This window comes from Gossypium arboreum, chromosome 3, assembly GCF_025698485.1.
Source record: "Gossypium arboreum isolate Shixiya-1 chromosome 3, ASM2569848v2, whole genome shotgun sequence".
Classification (NCBI taxonomy): Eukaryota; Viridiplantae; Streptophyta; class Magnoliopsida; order Malvales; family Malvaceae; genus Gossypium; species Gossypium arboreum.
This window is the reverse complement of record NC_069072.1, coordinates 78382777-78404758: the sequence shown is the minus strand read 5'-3', so window position 1 is coordinate 78404758 and position 21982 is coordinate 78382777. Positions and strand designations below refer to the sequence as shown.

The 21982-nt window shown below is 31.8% G+C and overlaps 1 protein-coding gene across 3 annotated transcripts; it reads left to right on the top strand.

The window, feature by feature from the left end:
• The first annotated feature begins 765 nt into the window (after positions 1-765).
• LOC108464945 (uncharacterized) lies at positions 766-15033 on the top strand. Of its 3 annotated transcripts, XR_008280133.1 has the most exons (8): positions 766-1193; positions 1613-1757; positions 2042-2302; positions 5735-5816; positions 6178-6374; positions 7021-7279; positions 12596-12652; positions 14765-15033. XR_008280133.1 is itself a non-coding variant. In XM_017765228.2 (7 exons), the coding sequence occupies exons 1-6, from the start codon at positions 940-942 to the stop codon at positions 7276-7278; spliced, it is 1197 nt and encodes a 398-aa protein (XP_017620717.1). In that variant the 5' UTR covers positions 766-939; the 3' UTR covers position 7279; positions 14765-15033. The 3 variants fall into 3 exon arrangements, 2 of the variants coding, with proteins under 2 accessions (XP_017620717.1, XP_052881719.1); XM_017765228.2 differs by lacking the exon at positions 12596-12652; XM_053025759.1 differs by lacking the exons at positions 7021-7279; positions 12596-12652.
• Positions 15034-21982: the final 6949 nt, after the last annotated feature.

The window sequence follows — 21982 nt, the reverse complement described above, 5'->3', positions numbered from 1 at the left end:
CTCAACTAATGATAGATATTTCTCCCAACTTCCTTTAAACTTAATAATACAGCGTCGTAACTGATCGCCTAAAAATGATTTATCATTTATAGAATAAATCTAACACAAATAATAGAATAATTGAGAACGGCGATATTCGCAAGTGCACTGGTCAAATAGTAATATAGTTGTACAACGAAATACCGAAAGTATTCCGAGGATCTTACCGAAGGGAAGATAGAGCAAATAATGAAATTACTTTTTATAATACTAAGTCTAAGCAGTAATAGTTAATTCCTATATTACGATGGATATACAATAGATTAAGAAGATTAAAAATAAATAACTAACATAAATAAACAAATAATAAAAGATAAACAAATGAATTAAACTGATAAACCAATCAATAAGATTAACTCGCTCCAAAGTTTGTAACTAACTTTAGATTGGGGTTCTAGAGTAAATTAGTCATCACTTCGAACAATTATTACCTCCCGACTCTAGTTAACTTAATTGATTGATTGATTGATATTCGCTTATCCTCCGACATCACTTTTTCAACTAGGATAATTTACGATTTACTCGATTCGACCTTATCTTCCAATCTCGTCTAGTTGATGATAACTCATTACTATTGTCAAGCTTAATAGTTTAAGAACACATATAATAGAAAAAAATCAATCCAAACACTTGCAAATAATAATACTGAGAAAATATAAACTTTTTGATTTAATAAAAATATTATTATTATATATATAAACTGTTTGAATTTTATTCTTTAAAAAACAAAACTTTCACGCCAGATGTGATTAAGTTTGGCCTTGGGATCCCAAAAATCATTCGTCACCCTTAATTTCTCCGCAAACATTTCAATTTCATATATTTTTTTTTCTTCGAGGGGGGAAAACAGAAAAGAATGTGAGTTAAAACAATGTTAGCGTAAATGAATATTTGAGAGATATGGGCGTCAACCTATGGGGATATGAGGGTGGTAAGATGGGCGATGTTTCTTCAATGGAGATGTGGTGGCTGATTAATATAAGAGCTACTCTAATTGCTCTTCTTTTTATATCCATTTTTTATTTTTCCAAGAAGATTTATGTTAAATTCCTTACAATATCGACATCTCCTTCTTCTTCTTCTTCTTTATTATCATCTACTCTTCATCTTCCTTCTGCTTCTTCACCCATTTCCAATCAAGATTCTCAATCAAGGTACTTTTTAATGCTTTATCTAATTTGGGTTTCATTTAATTTCATGAAAACTGGTTTTCTTCCTCACTCAGTTACATTCTTTTCCTTGGTGTTGGTTTCTTAATTTTGTTTCAGTTTCTCCATATGTTATTTTCTTCCTGTTATATTTGCTGAATTTTCTATTTTTTGTTATTTATTACTTGGGTTTTCTACTACTTAATGATTTCTTTTGCTTCTATATTTGTGGGGTTTCCAACTTTGCCATGTTCTATGTTAGCTCATTCTCAAAGTTTTCAGTTTGGCTTTTTATCAGCCAATTTTAATTTGGGAAGTTTCTATAATCATTTTTTTTATCACAAAAATACATTTAATTTGGTCTTTTTACCCCTTTATGTTAATTTAATATGTTTCGAACTTGGCTTGTGTTTGAAATCGTGTAGAACCCTAGAGGTTGTGTCTGATTCAGATTTGAAGTTTTTAATTGATAATTTGGATGAGAAGCGCAATGAGGACGAAAATTGGGAGAATGTAATCGACAAGAAAAACAACTTTCTATCCTACAAAGCCAAGTGCTGCAAATCGAAGGTTCGTTTCTATGCTTTGTTTGCTTAATCTCAAATGACAATAATGTGAAATAATGATGCTCATTACATCTTGAATAGGGCCGTGTTATATTTTAACTTCCCAACTTTGGCTTTCATTAATTTATGATCTTTAGTTTTCATAGAATTATTTTTATTTTTCCCTAATGTTTATGAAATAAACTTATTGCTCGAATTTTTTGTCAGTTTTGTTTTAAACCAAACAACATATTATATTTGGAATTTTCTCAGATGTAAATTAGAAACTGAATGCGTCGTTGTTTGCAGGATAGACCATTGACATACCTGAGCACAACCGTTTTTGAGTGTTGCTCCCCGGAGCTTCTAAGGGACTTCTATATGGATAATGATTATAGACAGCAGTGGGATAAGACCATTCTTGACCATGTGCAACTGCAGGTGTACACAGCAAGTGGAATTGAAATTGGTCGCACAATAAAAAAATTTCCACTTTTAACACCTAGAGAGTATATATTGGCTTGGAGATTGTGGGAGGGAAAAGATGCAACTTTATACTGTTTCATCAAGGTGACTCTCACTTAAAATTAGTCTTTCATCTCTGGTATTTATTATTGCATTTTCTTTATCTCTCGCTTGCTTCTTCATACCATTTGACTTGATTGTTTGTTTAAAATGTTAGAAGTCACTAGAATGGTTCTTGACCTAAAAAATTAAGACCCATAACCATGCTTGCTCATACTTCCTATGCTATCTATCCAAACGGTAAAATCTAACAACCTGCCTCATATTTGATGTGGAACCTAAGATACAAGAAATCACAAAATCTTGGCTAAGAAAACATGTTTTTTATATAAAAGTAAAAAGATTAGTTCATCCTACACTAATTCTAATCAACTTGTGACTAGCAATAACAATAACAAACAGTTTTATCTTATGCCCTCTCTAATCGACTTCTGACTAGCAACAATGATAATTGGATGACTTTTTACCGCAACCTTAAATAACTTGTACCTAAAATTATGGATAATGAGGAGATATACAAAATGAATCACTCAACTTTGGAAAGATTTATTAAACTCAAATCACCATTTTATATAATGGTTACCACAGCCAAGTTTATAGGCCAAAGTTTAACTAGTCCAAGTAAAATTAATGAGCTAATGAACCAATTTCAATTAAAATTTAGTCAACTGTTATATTCTTTTATTTAAAGGTTGAGGGGTTGAGGGAGGAGTTTCAGATAGTTCTAAAAATTGTATATATATAAAAAAAAACTTTTAAACTCCTAATATATATAAATTTCTTAATAATAAAAAGGGTAAACTAAACTAGATATCTAGGGTTCTACTTGTATCATTCTCTACCAAAAGGATTCATCATTGAATCTTGATTATTGTTTGATTGCAACATTTTAGTCTTAACTACTTTTTGACTGCAACTTTTAAGTCTCTTGGTGATGTTTTCATGAATGCATATTTTCAAAATTAATAAACATGGACTAAATAAAATAAAATTCTATTTTCATTTTTTCCTTCAAAAATTATTAAAGAAAATAAAATGAATCTAGGATTTAAGAAAATCCAAAATATTCAAGTGAAACAAGAAAATATGTTATTAATTTAAAAACAAAAGATATGTTACCTACATCACATCTAATCAACTTGTGATTAGCAATAATGATAATTTAATGATTTTATTTTTCAATATCTCTAATTTAACTTGTTACTAGCAATAATGATAATCAGATATCTCCCTATTACGTTTATCGGTAACTTGTAACTATAAACATAGATAATGGGGGAAATAAACTTAACCTTGAAAGAACAACTTATGATCAAATTTATTAAACTCAAATCTCTGGTGTTGACGAGGTCGAGTATACATAAACTAAAGAATAAGCTACCTAATGAACCAATTAAAATTTAGCTTTTAAACTCTAAATGAAAATTAAACTCTTAAATTAAAAATTTTTGTTTACAATATATTTATAATAATTAAATGTAAAATTCTTAGATAATAAAGACCTTAAACTAAGCTAAACATTTCCCATCCTACTTAAACTCGTATCAATACTTGTCATTTTCGTGTAATCGCAAGACAATTCAACATCTATATTGCATCTATTGAAAGCACTAGATTTCTCATGTCAATTTAACTGTTGAAAAGATATGACAGAGTTTGTAAGTGAATCCTACCTCGTATGTACTAAATAGAATACAACTCAATAAATGAATTTTGATTACATATTTTAATGGCTTAGTTTAAGATTTCGTCCTTAAAGTATACCTAGTTTCTCATTTTGATACTTAATTTTTTTTTCCAATTCTATACTTAAATTAAAAATCACTTCTTAGTTTAGTACCTAACATATGCCTCCGTCATATTCTTGAGTCCATTTTTTGATAGATGTTCAAAAAATCCGATAGTCAACCACAAAGTGCCACGTGAGAGCTTTATGTAAAAAAAACCCAGATATTTTCTTTTATTAAATGTATATACACATTACAAAAATATGAAAATGGAAATAAATATATAAAAAATCAGAAAAATATATAAATTAAAAAACTTTATAAAAATAAAATTTACAAAAATACCATAATTAAAAAAATTAGTTGAAATTTATAATATTATTAAAAAATGTAAAAAATTAAAATTTATAAAAGTTGTAAAAATATTTTAAAAATTTAAAATAAATTTTTTATAAAAGTCTAAAATGGTATTTAAATTTCAAGGTTATTTTGCAATTACTTGAAATTTAAATACTTTTAAAATTTTATAACAATTTTCATTGTTTATATATTATTTTGACTTTTAAAATTTAGTTAAATATTTTAAAATTTTCTAAATTTTTTAATATTTTAATATATTATATATGATTTTTCCCATTTTAATTAATATAATATATATAATATAAAAAACACATGACATTTTCTAATAGCGCCATGTGACAAAGTTAACGCTGATCATTACTAGTCAACATTCAATTAACATTTGATCAACAAAAGTCAATGTCGATCAATAGTCAATCAACAACTAATCAAAGTCAACAGTATTTCTTGATATTTAAATATTTAATATTATAATTTTTTATTTTAAATAAATCTAATTGTGACTTGAAATTTTTTCACCAGTAAAAACAAGTCATGTGGCCTAACAGTTTTTTTTATCGGTAATTATAAAATGGACCAAAAATAAATCTAGTCAAAGGGAATAAATCGTAAAATAAGAGTATTTTAATATATGCATATTTCCTGCTTCCAAGTTCCAATAAGCTGTGTAGGTGACGGTTCCTACACGTTTGAAAGTGAAAATGGAACTGTAAAGCTGATATTAGGGATTAAGGAAAAAACTGGAAGTATCTTTAATATGAAAGAGATGTACTTATTTTGTACAATAAGTTCAGATGAGCAAATAATAATAATAACAATGGTGTCCATCCTCAATTACTACATGCTAACGCTCCACTGTTCTGTTTCTTGCACTGCCTAATTTTCTGAAAGTATCCGCCTCTTGCACATATTGTAGAAAACTAATTGAACATGTGTTGGATACTCACCTTGAATTCGGGTACACGTTGTCCTGTGGCTGACGGTTATAGAATCACCAAGTACATGGAATATTTTTATCTCATTATGCAATCTTTTCAGGAAAGGCCTATATTAAGTTGAAAAATTATAGTAGAAAATGTAAAGGTTTAGTATGAGATTCTCAAATCCTTTGCAATCATTTCTCCAAGAGAAAGAATCATAGTAGAAAATGGGGAGGCTGTTTTGGTCTTCAAATGGGAACCTGAAGCATGGTCCACCCACCCACCCACCCACCCACCTTAAAAGGTAGAGTTCTGGCATAGCTGGGTTCTAAAACTGGTTCCTGGGTTTTGTCCTGTTGAAGAAAAAAGAAGAGGAATTTTCTCCCCAAATACTTGTGCCGTTTATAGTATTGGTCCATTTCTATGCTATCTCTTCATGGTTGTTTTTAATTGTTCTCATGATTGACTAGGACTGTGAACATCCATCAGCACCACGACAGAAGAAGTATGTTCGCGTGGAATATTTTAGATCTGGTTGGCAGATCAGGAAAGGCAAGTTTCTTGTATGTTAGTTTTATTAATCTCCATTTTCTGAACCCTTAGAAAGGAACAACCAGAGTTGGCGGTTTTCAATTGCGGCAGTGAAATTGCTTAGAAAGCTGTTTTTCTCATAACTGCATTCAGAAGTTGAACAATATGTTCTTGCGAGTTGCCAGGCTCTGTCCCTCTAATTCAACACTAAGAAAATAAAAGGAGGACTAATGGCTGGTTCCTGTTCCTGTTTTTGGACTCTTTTTCGAGTCATGAATGAGTCCTGCCAATTCGTTAAACTAGAGCTCAAGGCATTGAAAATATTTATCTTCATTCTTCTTGTATATTTACATCTGAACTTTAATGTTATTATCGTGTACAGTACCTGGTAGAGATGCTTCTGAGATCAGAATGTTTCACCAAGAAGATGCTGGTCTGAATGTAGAAATGGCAAAACTAGCATTTGCGAAGGGCGCGTGGAGTTTTTTGTGTAAGATGGATAATGCACTACGCAATTATTCTTCGATCACCCATCCTCCGTCTACACCATCTGTTTCGGCAGCCACTCTGATTCAGAAGGTCTGCGTTTTTATATTAAACAAAACAGTCCTGTTTATGAAATTAGATGGATTTATTCAACTTCATTAAAGATGGAACCGATTTATTGCCCTCTAGAAGCATAAACCTTTTTAGCTTGGCTTCCTTCAAGTGAGTTGAAGATTAGTGTTTCTAGGAAACAAATGAGACAGATTATCTAATCTGGACCATACTCCATAGCTTTACTTTTAGAAGTTGTTGGATAAAAATGTATATATCTGGGATGATTTTGATTTTTGGTCACATCAGAGTCTACCATTGAATTTTTGAGCAATGTAGTCTCTATTAGTCTACACAAAGAGACTTATCCTCTAGACTCGGGCTATATCTAGTTTTTTCTTGCTTAGAATTTTATTTTTATTTAAAAATATTCGCGTTTGACATCAATCTCTAACATATATTCGGATACGGATATAGAATACGATCTTCTAACGACTTTTTGAATATATAAAAAACATGAAAACATTTAAATATACCCTTGTTTAGCACTTACACGTGAGTCCAAATGATATAAATGTATTTCTTTTATTACTAAAATAATTTATTTAATTTAATTCATGATATTTTTAATTAAAAATCAAATGGTCAACTCAAGAACTTATGATGACTTTGTTGTGGACATATATAGGTTCCACCTGATTTGGATTATAGAACTGACATTACTTCAGCAGTCTCTACATCAGTAGCCTATAATGACGAATCCAAAAAGAAAAAGTTATTAGAAAGACCATCAAAGAAGTTTGTGGCAAAAGCATTGCTTCTTCTTGGGGGTGTGATCTACCTATGTCGTGCGCACTCCGCCCTGGGTACCAAAGTTACAGTGGCATACATTTTAACAAAATTGAGAAAACGCGATGATACGTCGAGACAGGGCAGCCATAGTTGAGGTACTTGCCCTTGTTTCATCCCTGCAACTAGTTTTGTTTTGATGGTTTTAATGAAACTTTACAGATTATCGAATATAAGCTTGAAATTTAACTAGGGAGAGAGAAGTAATCTGTTGAAGGAAACTTTTTGTTCTGTAATTAGTTTTGGAAATGGTCTAAATATAGTCAATCCAATGGTGGTGCCGTTGCAAGCCAAGGCTGATTATTGGATTCGAGTGGGTGTCGTAATGTGTCGCATATGGAATATATATATATATATATTCATGTATTTGGAATATTATATCTATGTTTGGATAGCATGTTGGATACCTGCTCGCAATAATCCGACAGTTCCCAAGTAAAACATTAGACATTTCATTTAAAGAGGATGATACAAAAGTAAATTTTAGTGGGATGATTTAGAGTCAAAGGATTATGTTTAAGTTATCTTTCGGTTAAAGAAAAATTGGTTATTTTTAATCCGGTAAATTTAAATTCGTATTAATGTTAATTTAAATTTGGTTTAAATTGGATTTATTCGAGTTTGAAATATGACCAGTTTAATTTAGATTTTTAATTATTTTAGATTTAATTTATTTTTATCTCATGGATCATTCATGTTAATTTGTTGACACATTTATCTTGCATCATATAGAATTTAATTTTTTGATGATATAAACTTATGTCAACAAATTAGCAAAATTAATTTACTCATGATAAATGACTTTTCTTGAATGATTTAATATTTATTTTTATGTTTCATGCATTAAATTAAATTATTATTAATTATTTATACTAAAATTCTATACCATTGTACTCCATTAGTAATAAATTGTTAAGGGTGGAAATTTTCTCGAACTACAACGAGGAGATCATCCATATACAATTGTGGGAAATGATGGGATTCCTAGATGGAGGAGATGGTGAATGGAGTTACTGTTAAGGGAGGAAGAGAAGTTGAGGTTACCTTGGGACAAGGCATTGGTTGAGGCCATGAGGGGGTGTTGAAGGACCATGTAATTGGTTTATGGATTTCTTGAACTCCTCTGGACCTTCTAGAGTATAACTCCAAGGTTAACTGGAGATAAGTCAATAGAGACCTTAAGAGGGTGGTGTTCTTGTTATTGATAGAGCTACAAGGGGGACCCTAAAGTGACATGTGATCTATTCAAGGGGGAAAGGACCGTTAGTATCCATAGTATCACATGAAGGGCTTCTTGTGGCAAGGAACTTTGGAAGTGTTTAAGGCGTGAGGGTGGACGGTCAATACGAATCCCTCAAACTCCTCTAGGATAAAAGAACTTAGGTATATTTTCTCAAAGTTTTGTGGTAAGGAGAAACCCTAGAGGATGAGAGAGGCTCTAAATTGTGTTGGAAACAAAAATAGTCCATTCCAATTAAGAAATAATTATATTCGTAGATCATGAGTGAGATCTAGCAAGCCTTTATGATTGGTAACTTTTGAAAGAGTTAAAAATAATTTTCAATAAAACCATTCAATGTAGGGTACTTATGTGTAATTTGATCCATCCATCAAAATATCTCGGTTAAGCTAAAAGGCATGCCACAATGTGTACCTTCGCTTATCCATGTTAGTCTTGTAATTCCTTCAATTAACCTAGACCAATTTCCTTGGCCAATAACTTATGGTTAATATGAGTCAAAAGCATATAAGATATGTTCCCTCATATATTACTTTGGGTGATGAGTCCTCTCTAGACTAGTCCACCACCTTAATATTCCTTTCATACCTTAAGCAACCTACCTTTCTATCAATATAGACGCGTTTTGTGATGAATCAAAGTATGACACTCAGCAAATAAGATGTGTTAGTGTCAAAAGTCTATGGATTATTTACACCACAGACATGTTCAAGTATTTTCATAGACACTAGTGAAATACTACATGAAACTCTTATAAAGGGTCATGTTCAACGTATTTGTTCTTATAATGAGTACTCACATTTTATCCTAAAGCCTATACTTCAACTTATGAGATCAATTGTGTGCATCTCGTGTATGAGGCTTAACATGTGTCAATTTATGAGCATTATTGATGTCTTGCCTTGATAATATGATGCCTAGGAAAAATGAAGGAAGAACAAATTTAATGCATATGGATCTCATAATTGTATCATTTACAATTCCAACTTCTAACTTTGTTTTATCACTAAAGTCACCTAAAAAATCACTTTCTAAACTTATTTCCATGATCATCTTCTTCATCCAAGCTTATTTCAAATAATCATGGAATACTTCATAAATACACAATTAATAATCAAATCAATTCATAATCACAAAATACAACATTTCTCAAGCCTTATACGAGCTTACGTATACTCCGGTATCACCCAGAATTTAACTAGGACTAATTTACAACATTTACAAACTTTGCAGATCAATTATATCATAAATAAATCATGAAAATAATCACTTTTGTCATAAGCACTCAAATATTATGATATATAATTAGATACGAGTTTTAATTGAGCTTATGAAAGCTCTTTTATAAACTCGTGCATGAATAAGGACTACATGGTAACATTTTTAAAAGTTAAAGATAATCATGTAAAATAGGGGTCACACGGCCGTGTGTCCAAGCCATGTAACTCTTTGAAGCCGCGTGGACCTGAATGTAATATTTCCTCAAAAGTTACACAACCGTGTGGTTGGGTTGTGTAACAAACTGAGATCATGTGATACAAATACTTTCTAACTACCAACGAACACATGATCGTGTCACCTATTTGTGTGATACACACGGCTATGTGTCAGCTCGTGTGGTGCAACAATTTCTCTTTTGGTGCAAATTACTAAAACCAAACTTTCAAATAAGCCAAACATATACATTTATCAACTTTTTGACTTGTCCAAAACATACCAAAACATATCATACAACAATCCTTAATCAACTAACCAAAATGTCTGAATGACACCATTCCATAACAAGGTTATATAAGCATTATCAACCATTCAAATTAATTCATATAATTCTCTACTATTTATTTCAAACATCCTAAATTTAACAAAATACAAAGGACTCTACAAGACACATGTTCTATTACATACTATCACAATTCACATCCCATCATTTTATATTCCTCGTCAATACATCAATTCATCATGTAATATAACATAATTCAACTCAATTTGAATTTCATACTTCCATCAAATTACACTATTTCCAATTTTGTTCGATTTAGTCATTTACCTCAATACTCAGGCATATTCACACTAACTCAATACAATTAATCTCACATGTCTTACCTCCATACCTTACCAAATAGCACAATAGAAATATGCAAAAATTAAAATGATTTGAGTTATAGAAATAAAAACCGAAAGCTTACATCAGTCATTATTGATTTTCACCTTTCCTTTCCCTTTCGATGATCCTGCGCTGTTTTTAGCTACAAATAATAATTCAATAATGGCATAACATCAAATTCTATACAAATCACATTTTGTCACAAGATCTAACATATTTTGTGAATTATTCGATTTAATCGTATATATCGATAATTAATCAAATTCATAACAATACTATTCAATCAATCATAATTAAATATCAATTAATTAAATATCTTAAACTATAATTAATCATATCCAATTTATCGCTTAATTTATCATCACTTAATGTTTCAGTCCCTATCACACATTTTTGTACCAAATTGTAAACAATTCAAATTACAACCACACAAAAAAAAATTCAAAATTTGAGAATATATTGCAAATACATATAACCATACCCTATAAACTTACATGGTTAAATCAACAGACAAAATATTTCCAATCCATAAAATTATTCCATTCAATTTACCAATTCCACATATCTTATATCATCCTATTATGTGTATGTATCATTCAATTTCATATATAAAATGCTCCCCAAAGTTTTGCATTTTATTCAATTTAGTCCCTAATATCGAAATGACTATATCTTTCAAATTTGAGCTTTAATTTACAATTCAATTTCAATTTCATTCTTCAACTACCCTATATTAACCATAATTACAGAAATTTCATGTCAATTTTAAAATATTCACATTAGTCCTTATTTTCAAAATTTACAACTTTCATTTTACAAATTAATCCTTTTTCATTTCTAAGCTTAAAAGCTAACATTTTAACATCAAAACTTCAAGCATTCGTCAATGGCAACATTTGTAAACTTTAACAATTTTAAAAAATAACACACAAGTTAGCTAGATTAAGTTACCGAGATTCCAAAAACATAAAAATTATAAGAAAATGACTAAATTGCACTAATCAATTGAGGCTCTAAATGTGAAATCCATAAGTTTGAAAGTTTTTCCTCTTCTCCTTCAATTATTGACAGTTAAAGATGAAAAGAGAAATATGTTTTCTCTCTCTCTTTCCACTATCATATTTTATTTCTTATGTATTAGTTTATTTTATTTATTTATTTTATTTATAACAAATTTTACAATAAAATCATTGTGTTTTCTTTGTTCCTACTGCCCACTATAGGCTAAAAAGGTATAATTTCCTTCTTAATCCTTACTTGTTTCTAATTCAAAAATTTCTAACAATTAAACTTTTATCGATTTTGCGATTTAGTCCCTATACCTTAATTAATCACTAATTAGATAAAATTACCTATTCAAAATTCAATTCGGTATCTAAGAAGTTGGTCCAGGATATCTTCAAGTGAAGAAAGATTACGCCTTAGAGTTTTTTGCTAAAACACCAAGAGTCTATTTAGTGTATAGGAAAACTATATAAAGAATTAATTATCTTTAAGATCACGTCATAAGAGAGTCATCGCCAAGATGAAATACGTCTGGTTTGTATGAGCACTCTTCAATTGGTTTGACTCTCTTCTTGATTGGTTAGTTGGGAGTTAACCGGATTGATTTGGCTCTCTTCTTGACTGGTTTACCACAACGTTAAACTAGCCAAATTTCCTTTTATTTTCCTTAGATTTTTGTAGCGAAACTAGGGGACAAATTCAAATAATATTGCCACTTGTCAAATCCACTATAAAAGATCGAGAGTATATATATACATGGTGAAGGGGTGCATCTAGAGGTTTTTCTCTCCTGATTGCATCATGGTTACTTCTTTTCATTCTAAACGTTTTCTTATTATTCTTCGATAAGCTAAAGCTAAGGTTTTGTAAATCATTGGATGATTCAACCTTCTGGTAAGTTCAATAGCTCTGTATGTTATGACAGTAATGAGTAGGGATGTGTAAAAGATGTAAGAACAATATGTTTTGAGTGGAAGCCCTTACACGAGGGTCGTGTATAGATGGCATATTAGTAACCTATCAGTAAATAAGGTCTTAATTGAGGTTCTATGATCTGTTGAGCAGTGGTTGCTACTAGATTGAGAAGGATGATTGGAACAAACATTCTGAGTCGAGGTAAAGGTGAGTCTCCGGTGAGTTTATAGTACTGACTTCTATATATAATTTTATTTTGAATAAATGGTTGATGTATCTGTAGATAAGCATGTCTCATTAAGAAAATATCTACATAGATGTAAAAGAAGAGTATTGATAGTTGTTTGAATACGATGTTGCATGATAAGTGTATGTAACACCCTATATTTTGGGGTTAGAAGTTTTGAGATTTGTAGGAAGGGTTAGTGGCTAGATCGGACAATTGGGTTTGTTGTCATGTTTTAATATCAGAATAGGCCTGTTGGTCTGATGGTTGGTGGTGTGTTAGTGTACCTTTGGGTTTTGGGATCGAATCCTCATCTGTGTTTTGAAGAATGATTATTGTATCTTGAAATTTGTTTTAATTTTAAAAACCACTTATTTTTTTATTTTTTATTTTTTTATGTCAACATCAAATAGTTTCTACATTTTTTTTCCATACATGTTCTTCCCCCACTACACTTTGTTTTCTGTGACTTTTTCAATTTCCTTTGATTTTGTTTTTGCTTCTTCTACTTTGTTGTCTGTCAAGGGAGCTTTGTTCTCGAGTGTTCTGCTTGATTGGTCCTCAATTTTGTTGTATTTCTTAAATTAAATTCTTATAATTAGTTGTGTTTGTAATTAAGATCTCTGAATCGTTTTAGGGGAGCGAGTCGAACAATTTTGAGTGCTTAAATCGCTTGTGGGTTCAGAAACTCTTCCTTTTCATTGTCAAAATTCTGCTTTGATTCTGAGTAATTCGATATATTTGGTGTGTTTTTGAAAATTACCAATCGTAGTGTTGGTTGTTGCGGTTTAGCTTGAAATACTATGAGTTTTTAGTGTATTATTGAGTTAATGAGGGTCGGGGGTCGTTTCGACATCAAAGGCACATTATGTAGCTATTCCGGAGTGGATTCATGACCACACGGGTGGTCACACAGGGGTATGCCGCACACGGACGGTCCACATGGCTGTGTGGAAGTGAGGGATTAGGGTTTCATGGACAAATTTGATACTTGGGAATTTAGGGATTTTAGTCATTTTTCATACGGAAGTGTGTTTTGGAGACATAGTCGTGTTTGCCCTGCACCTTACTTAAGCACAAATGGACAAAGAGTTATATTGGTTATCCACCGACCATGTTCCTGGGTCACACGGGAGTGTGCCATAGTCATATGACAGGGTGCCTCCTTTCACAGGGGCGTATGCCTCTTTCATATGGGCGTGTTGACCCCACATGACCTAGGCACTTCCACACGGTCGGTTTTTAACACGTTTGAGTTTCTATGTGTTCTGACCTTTAGTTAGGCTTTAGTAAGGTTGGTAAAGACTTTGATTATCTTAGGTTTATGCGTCTGTACTTAACTAGAGTGTTAATTTAATAGTTTAAAAAAGTGTTATATGATGTTCTAGTAAATAGTTATGAACATGATGGGTTTTGAATGTGATTGATTGAGCTTGTGAGTTTTGGTATCCTTGTGAATATTTGTATGTGGTGTGTATTCTACAATCGCATGGGAATTCTGGAAGTGATCGACTAAATATGAGCTTCTGTGTCTGTATGACTGACAGTGTCTGATGTGCATATTTATTCATGAACATAAAATTGGGGGGTTTTTAATTGTGAAGAGAAGGAAGTCTAATCTGATTTGAGCAGTTTCAACTACAATACATTTTGATAGCGGTATCGCATATTATGACACATATGTTAGCTTTGCTGCATATTATCATCTGAGTGGCCTAGTCCACATATGTGGTGTGTAGGGTTGGATGGGCCTTTCGAGGTCTTATGTGGTGTGCATGGTTGGTTGAGCTTCTTATAGCTCGGTGTTCGGTTGGTGGGGTGGGTTTGTTTTAAATTTGTTTTGCATTCATACATACATCTACTTGTGCAAACATCTGTTTTTTAGAGATATGTTATAATGATGTGATGTACTTTGTTTGTTACGTATGCTTGGGACGTTGGTTCCATGTTTGCATTCTGGTTTTGTAATAGCTTTATAAGTACGTTTCGCTGTTGAACTGCTATCTAATTTTTTTTTTGTAACTTTGTTGTTTGTTATGTTTCGAACTCACATAGAGCTCGTGTAGCTTACCCCTTTAGTTTTGCCTTTTCAGGTACTCTCAATTTCTATGGATTGACTCAGCATGCCGGAGGTGTAGGAGTAATGTGTTTTAAGCCAGGCTAATAAATTGATTATGCAAATACTTAAATTTGTAAACTATTTTGGACTACAAAATTTTTTAGAGGAATTGTGGTACAAACTTGGTTCTGGGTTTTCGCAGCCTGCTATTAGACTGAATTTTAGAAATTTTGGGATCTTATTTCTGACTTTTTTTTTACGTATCTTCAATACTATTTTGTATTCTAATTGGCTAAACTAAAACTGCTTTGGATCACTTCGGTGATCAATGTAACCTCCAGGATTCGGTCTAAACTTTTAGGTTGGGTTTTGGGGCATTTTAGTGTCACTGTTGTTAAAGAGTTGGTACGTCATCTCTAGAATGTGTGGGTGATAGTAGTTAGTGTTATATGTGTGTGTGGTAAAGTCTAATTAAAAGAGACCTTTGTTGTGATACGAGTCCAATACAAATGAGTTTGTGATATGTTTAAATGTGAAGAGAAAAATATGTTGTGATGCCTCTAGTAGGTTAGCTATATTACTAATAAGATTGGCAAATCATGGAACACAAATGAAGATTTATTGTGTAGACTTCGGTAAGGTAGCTATAATGGTAACCAGACTGGTAGATCACGAAATAAATATGTGGAAATCCATGACCATGACATTATATGATAATGTGCCAAGAGGGCATGAAGGTATAAAACCATGAGGGAGAAGCCCCATGGCATCCATAGAGATGGTCTACTGGGACAATAAACACAAATTATTTGAAATTTATTTGTGGTGAGATACCTAAAAGGCCTTTGTGCAAAAATAACTGAAAAGCCTTTGTGGCATATTATAGGGAAAGCCTTAATGATATTGTCACCTAAAAAACTTGAGTGAAAAATTATTTGGAAAGCTTGTATGGCAAATTTTGTAAATCCTAAGCGGGGTCTTATATGGAGAGCCTTAGCAACAAGCTAACTAGAAAACCTATATGATGAATTCTAGGGTACGAGCCTAACTGACGAGTTACTAGTTAGACGCATGGTGAAATCTAAGTATGCCTTCGAGGCATTTCCTAAATGAATTCTTAAAATAGTGTGAACGATTGAGGAATCTTCCATAGTGACCTGCTAGTACAAAGAGCTTTGTGTATCTAGAATAAAAAGTGGTGTAAGTTGCCTGCCATACTTAGGAATTTTCATGTTCTGTATGGAAGTTATTTGGGATTCTATTGTGTGAATTAAAATTCTATATTCTTCTAAGTAAGTCTGTTATTTGGACGAATTTGAATTTATAAGGTAACTGGTGTTTTGATAATCGCTGGAGTCTGTAAAAGAATTCACCAAGAGTAGAATATTATAAATATTGTTTTGAAGTGTGTATCCAACTGCTATCCTCAAAGGGATTGTGAAGAATGATTTAAAATATGGTGTGAAGTCTGGGATCCTCCATTCGGATGAAATGTGCATATGATGGATAAGTGTAGAATTGGTGTATAGTTATTCGCCAACTAGAAATCAGAAAGTATTAGCCAAACTCTGAAAAGGAACCAGGATATTAACTCGAGGATTTCAACATCAACATTAAAAGGTAATACTAGTTTACACGCAATACTCTGTATTGAACTTATGGACGCTTGTTTGTGTGTGGCAGGTCTTAAAATATGAACCAGTTCACCTGTGAGGGACCGAGCCAGGATTGCTCCAAAGTGGTCGATCAAACTGCAATATTATGCATACAAAGGGACTTTTGGGAATAGGTTTCCAAATAGAGAATAATGTTATATGCCATTTTTGAGTCTGTTAATAAAGATTTAAGTTTTATTGTTTTATACCACCATTTGGGAACCAGTTGTAATTAATAAACGTTTCCTAAAATTTTTTTTGATTTGAAATAAAAGTATATAAGTGAGAAGTATGGTTAGTATAGTCTTAGTCAGTTTTAAAATATTGCTAAGTATCTCATTTTGTGGCATTCTTTATCCAGATCCGATAAATCAAGTCGAATATAAGGTGTTACAGCGACTATGGAAACAAAAGCTCGATCTCGCAACACCAGTAGAGGAGTGTTGTGACTTTAAAGGCAGTTTCCCCCAATCTTTGCATCACTCAACTGAACCTACCTAAAGACAGTACTAAATGGTTTATGTGACCTAAAAACTCAACTTAGCACACTATAGACAGTACTACAATAATCAAATTAACATTTTTGACATATCTAACATTTACCAATATGTGATTATAAGCATGACATATTCATTATAGTTATTTGCATCATTCTCCATCACCTAACGTACAAGTCATGCCCCAATTCCAAGCATCCACATACAAAATAAACATGTTTATCCTTAATATAATAGCTTTGATCATGAACATACCATTTGAAACAAAACATACAAAATAGACCGTAATACTAATTCACGACCTTAGGTACATGCCAATTTCCAAAAACAAAACAAACCATATAATATTTTTTGAGTCGAGAGGTGAGTTCTAGATGTTGTTCAACTCCTTGAAACCTTGAGATCTACTGGTACTTGCGCACAGAAATAAACAAACCGTACGCTAATCAACAGGGTTCAGTGGTACTTTCATGATTTAAATTAATAATACAAATAGAATAATATGCCAAATACAACAAAAGTGTGATATAACTATCAACTAATTCAATTTGCAACTCATGTCTCATGTAAAAATCCATGCCATATTTCATTCGGTCTATCATATAAGAACATATAACATTATCTATCATCGTATCACATTTACTTATATTTCATAGAATATCACTAGTTCATTTCATTTATACATTTCTATCTCCAACCTATTGATTTGTTTCATATCCATATCAGCCTTCAGGGCTCATTTTAATCTATTCAAATGATCTTTATTCACATGCCATATTTTGTTACTTTAACATTAACATACAAGATAAACTATGCAATATTAACATCTTATATCAAAAGTCACATAGCATGGTATATGTATCATAACCCCTATTAATCGGACATGGACTCAAGATGGATACATGTATCATCCAACTATCACACCAATATATCTGGCACCTAGTGCCTCATGGGTATATCCATAGTATAATTTGTACACCATGCCTTATCGGTATAAATCAAAGTAAAGTGTGCTCAGCACCTCATCAGAATGTTTTAATTATAGTATAAGCTCCATGCCTTATCGGTAACGACCAAAGTATAATCTCATAAACTAATCCTATGACATGCCTGATGGAAAAAATCCAGTTCAAAAACGATTTTCTTGCACAATGAAAAATAAAAATTTTGAAAATTGAGCCGATTTGTGATATTTATAACAATAAACCCTTTACTGAAATAACACATAGATGAATCCTTATCATTTCTAGGTTCCAACCAGACGACCTTTTCTACTATTTTAATACCATGAAATGCTTTGAGTGTGGGCCCGAACCATTCGAATCAAACATAGAACCATAAATAGTTTTCTTTATTTTTAGTGTGAAAGCAAAATCCCTCTCAATAGAAATTGACAAAATTGTTATTTAGGAAAATAAAATTAATATATAGAGAATAAACTCTTACTAGTTTTAGGCAGAATAATAATATCTCAAAGTTGTATTTGTAGCCTTATTGGTGCCATCTATTTATAGTGAGAAGAGTTAAAACCCTTATTAAATTGTAGAAGTCTATTTCAATAGAAAAACAAACTCCTAGTCTAACTAGGAGTAGGTGGGGCGCTAACTCTAGTTAAACAAAATAGGGTTTTTCATCTCTCTCTTAAACATGTGGGGCTTTTGGGCCTATCCCATATCATGTCCAACTACAAGTACTTCCTAGACTTTTAACCCAGTACGTCATAATTCGATCCAACCCTATATTTTTTTTTCTATTTCCAAATATAAACATATCAAATTAATTTAATTAAATAAATTTCCCAATTAAACAATTTTCTCAATCCAATTCTAATTTAGTTAAAATCATGATGACTTTATTGCAAAGGAATCTATGAGAAAATATATTTAATATTTCTACATTCAAGGGATTCACTATGACCAAATGATTTATTTCCATTTTCGAACTTCATTTAATTTGAAGACCATAAATTCATTTCCAGGTCATTTTCATTTTCATTCTGGAGAAAACCACATTCATTTCCAAATATTTCCCATTTCTCCATTTTTACCATTCTATCCATTTTTGTTTATTTGGTTCAATATGCAATTCATTTCTGATTTCAACGCGCTAGTGAAGGGACCGGTTGGACATATGCAATTAGTTCTCAAATGATTTATAATTAATTTCCATCTTTTCGCCTATTAGTTATAAACTCATTTATCCATGAAGTTATTCCACTATAGTATCGTGACTGAGCTGTCCCCAACAACATACCATACGAAAATAACTCGATCAATACTTGTCCAATGACCTTGTCATAAGTGTGTTACCCTCATAGGATATCCTTTAATCTCTTTGGGATAAACCATTTTCTAAATATGATCTCAACCATTACATCTTCCCTCATGAAAAGTCAATTACTATCAAATAGAAATCAAGTCATTCATCACAAAGACTAATAACCTGTGGCCACGTTTACTTTTCGTCAACCATGTAATAACAATAAGAGGATGTTGTTTACCCAAATCTCGAGCTATGAATTCCACTATTATGAAAGACACTATATACTGCAGAAGTAATATATCCAACACACCAGCTTTTAGTTCCTTATCTACTTGAACTCAGGCTTTTACTTACATTAAAGTATATGAGTCACACATACATAGTTCGTCATCCATTCAGGATTAATATATGCCACACTTTGAACATCACAAGTGAATAAATCCATAAATAAACTTAGGATCTATTCTTCTTGGATCCAGTTTGATTTACTGACAGTTTAATCAGTCACATCTATATCTCTATCTTCTGGGAGTCATCCACCCCGATGCCTAAAACAAGGCATCTCCCCAATTGGATTTAATAGACTACATATTAGTCTTTCAATCATTTTCTCATTTTCGATTAGACTAATTACATGTTTAGATTCATCTACTAATACAATTTGTCCTTTCGTATTACGATCCAACCACATAATACCACTTATTATTATTTTAAACATTATACATCCAATGAGCCAATATTTGTTTCTATTTTTCTTTGTATGTAAAAACCACATGAGGAAAATTATACAAAAATATATTAATGTAATCTTTTAATTTTTTATTAACTATTGAGCCAAGCTTTATTTGAAAAATTAATTTTGATATAAAAATAAGATTTTTGAATAAAAATCATTTTAAATAAAAATTGGCAAAAATTCTATTTCAAATTATATCTAAAAGAAAATTTGTTAAACAAACTTTCAAATAAATTCAAAATGCTCCAACCCAAAAAGTATCAATATGGTATGTCACATCCAGTCTCCTTTAAGCCCAGAATTTAGGGACAAATTGGGGATTAAATTGAAAGAGACCGTAAGTTTACGGTCTCTATTGAAAAATCAAGAAAAGTTAGGAACAAAATTGGACATGGTTGAAATCTAATTCTGGTTCAGTTGGATTAGAACTAGGCGGTCCTTAGTGGGGGGAAAAATGATTATAATTGGGTGGATTTTACACGGTTGGAGATCGTGCTAGAAGGGTTATAAATAGTTGGGAAATGACTTCCTGAAGGAGGCTTTTTCTCGAATTTGGTTCATTTTCTTCTTCTTCTCTTTTTCTTCTTCTTTCTTGGTTGTTCCAAGGAAGCGATGATTACAAGAGCTCTGCATGGGCGAAGATCTAGAGGTTTAAGTAAAAAAAGTGGAGAACCCAGTAAGCTGCTGTAACCTCCCAAACACGACCTAGATGTTATGGCTAAATTACGAAAGTCGAATGGGACACTTAAATTATGATTCTACCCTATCGATGGTTCAAAACCTTAAATGCGCTCTCTTTTTAGTAAAATCATGGTTAACTTCGTTCATTATTAAGATCCAATCTTTATTACGTCAGGTTTGAAGCATTGGCCTGGTTTTTAGAATACTCTTTGCACATCATTCCTCTTGAAAAATAACTTTGATTGTCTCAATTGTAGCGAAAAACCAAATAAAAATCCCAATTATTAATTAAGCCAAGTAACATGCTTAATCCAATTTCAATATATAATAAATAATTCTCATGTGTGAAGTTATGCATGCATGAAAAATCCTCAAAACAAAAATAGTCCCAAACCATAGTTCAAATCACTTTACATTCCAGAAACCAAATAAATTTAGGGAAACTTGAAATAATAATTCAATAAAAATAAATATGAAGTCCGAAGTCCATCATCTGTCCGCATACCAAATCTGACCCCAAATTCGTTCATTACCTGAGAAGTTGAAGTAACGGGGTGAGCTTAACAAGCTCAGTGTGAGTCTAAACAATTAAACATATTACATACATTCAAGCATTTTCTCAGAGAACCAAATAACACAATCAAATATCAATAGTGACATTTTTACGAACATGATCATGACATAATGCACTTGTGTACCCAAACCATCCGCTACACACCATGAGTTCCCCAGAGCCCATTTGCTGAACCCCAACGTATGCGTGCAAATCTTGATGTGGTAAAAACCATCAAATAAAAGAAATGCAAAAAAATTATTGAATAACAAATAATGAGATAAAATCACCAATCCCCTCGGTACTCTAGGTGCAGTGCACTGACTATGAATAAATGCAGACTTAATATGTTGCCAGCACTCCATGGAACTCTTCTGTCAACCACAATATTTACCCACTCCAATGCATATGCAATATGTCATACAATATCTTACATAGCCATAATTCAATACATTCACATTTAATTGACATGTTCAACACGACCTCAATTATCAAATACTTTCAGAGAATGGAATCAATAATCCAACTTTCAATTTACCATTAAGATAGTATCATTCACAAATCATAATTTCATTTGCATTTACAACTTTTCCATGTGCATGTACAGTAGTCTTACAAACATTTCATAGCAAATCACTTGTATGAATATATTATGCATAAGTCTTATTTTCATTCAAAAACATGCTATACAAATAACCGATCATACATCAAATTAACCAAATATTCCTAACAACGTCAATCATTCAATCATTCAGTCAAACTAGCAATAATGCTACCATGCCAAATAGTTAGGGCCCAAAACATACTTGACTAGACCACTCACTAATTTAAATACTTAGCTAATTAGGAAAGCCTGATCAGCAAGCTA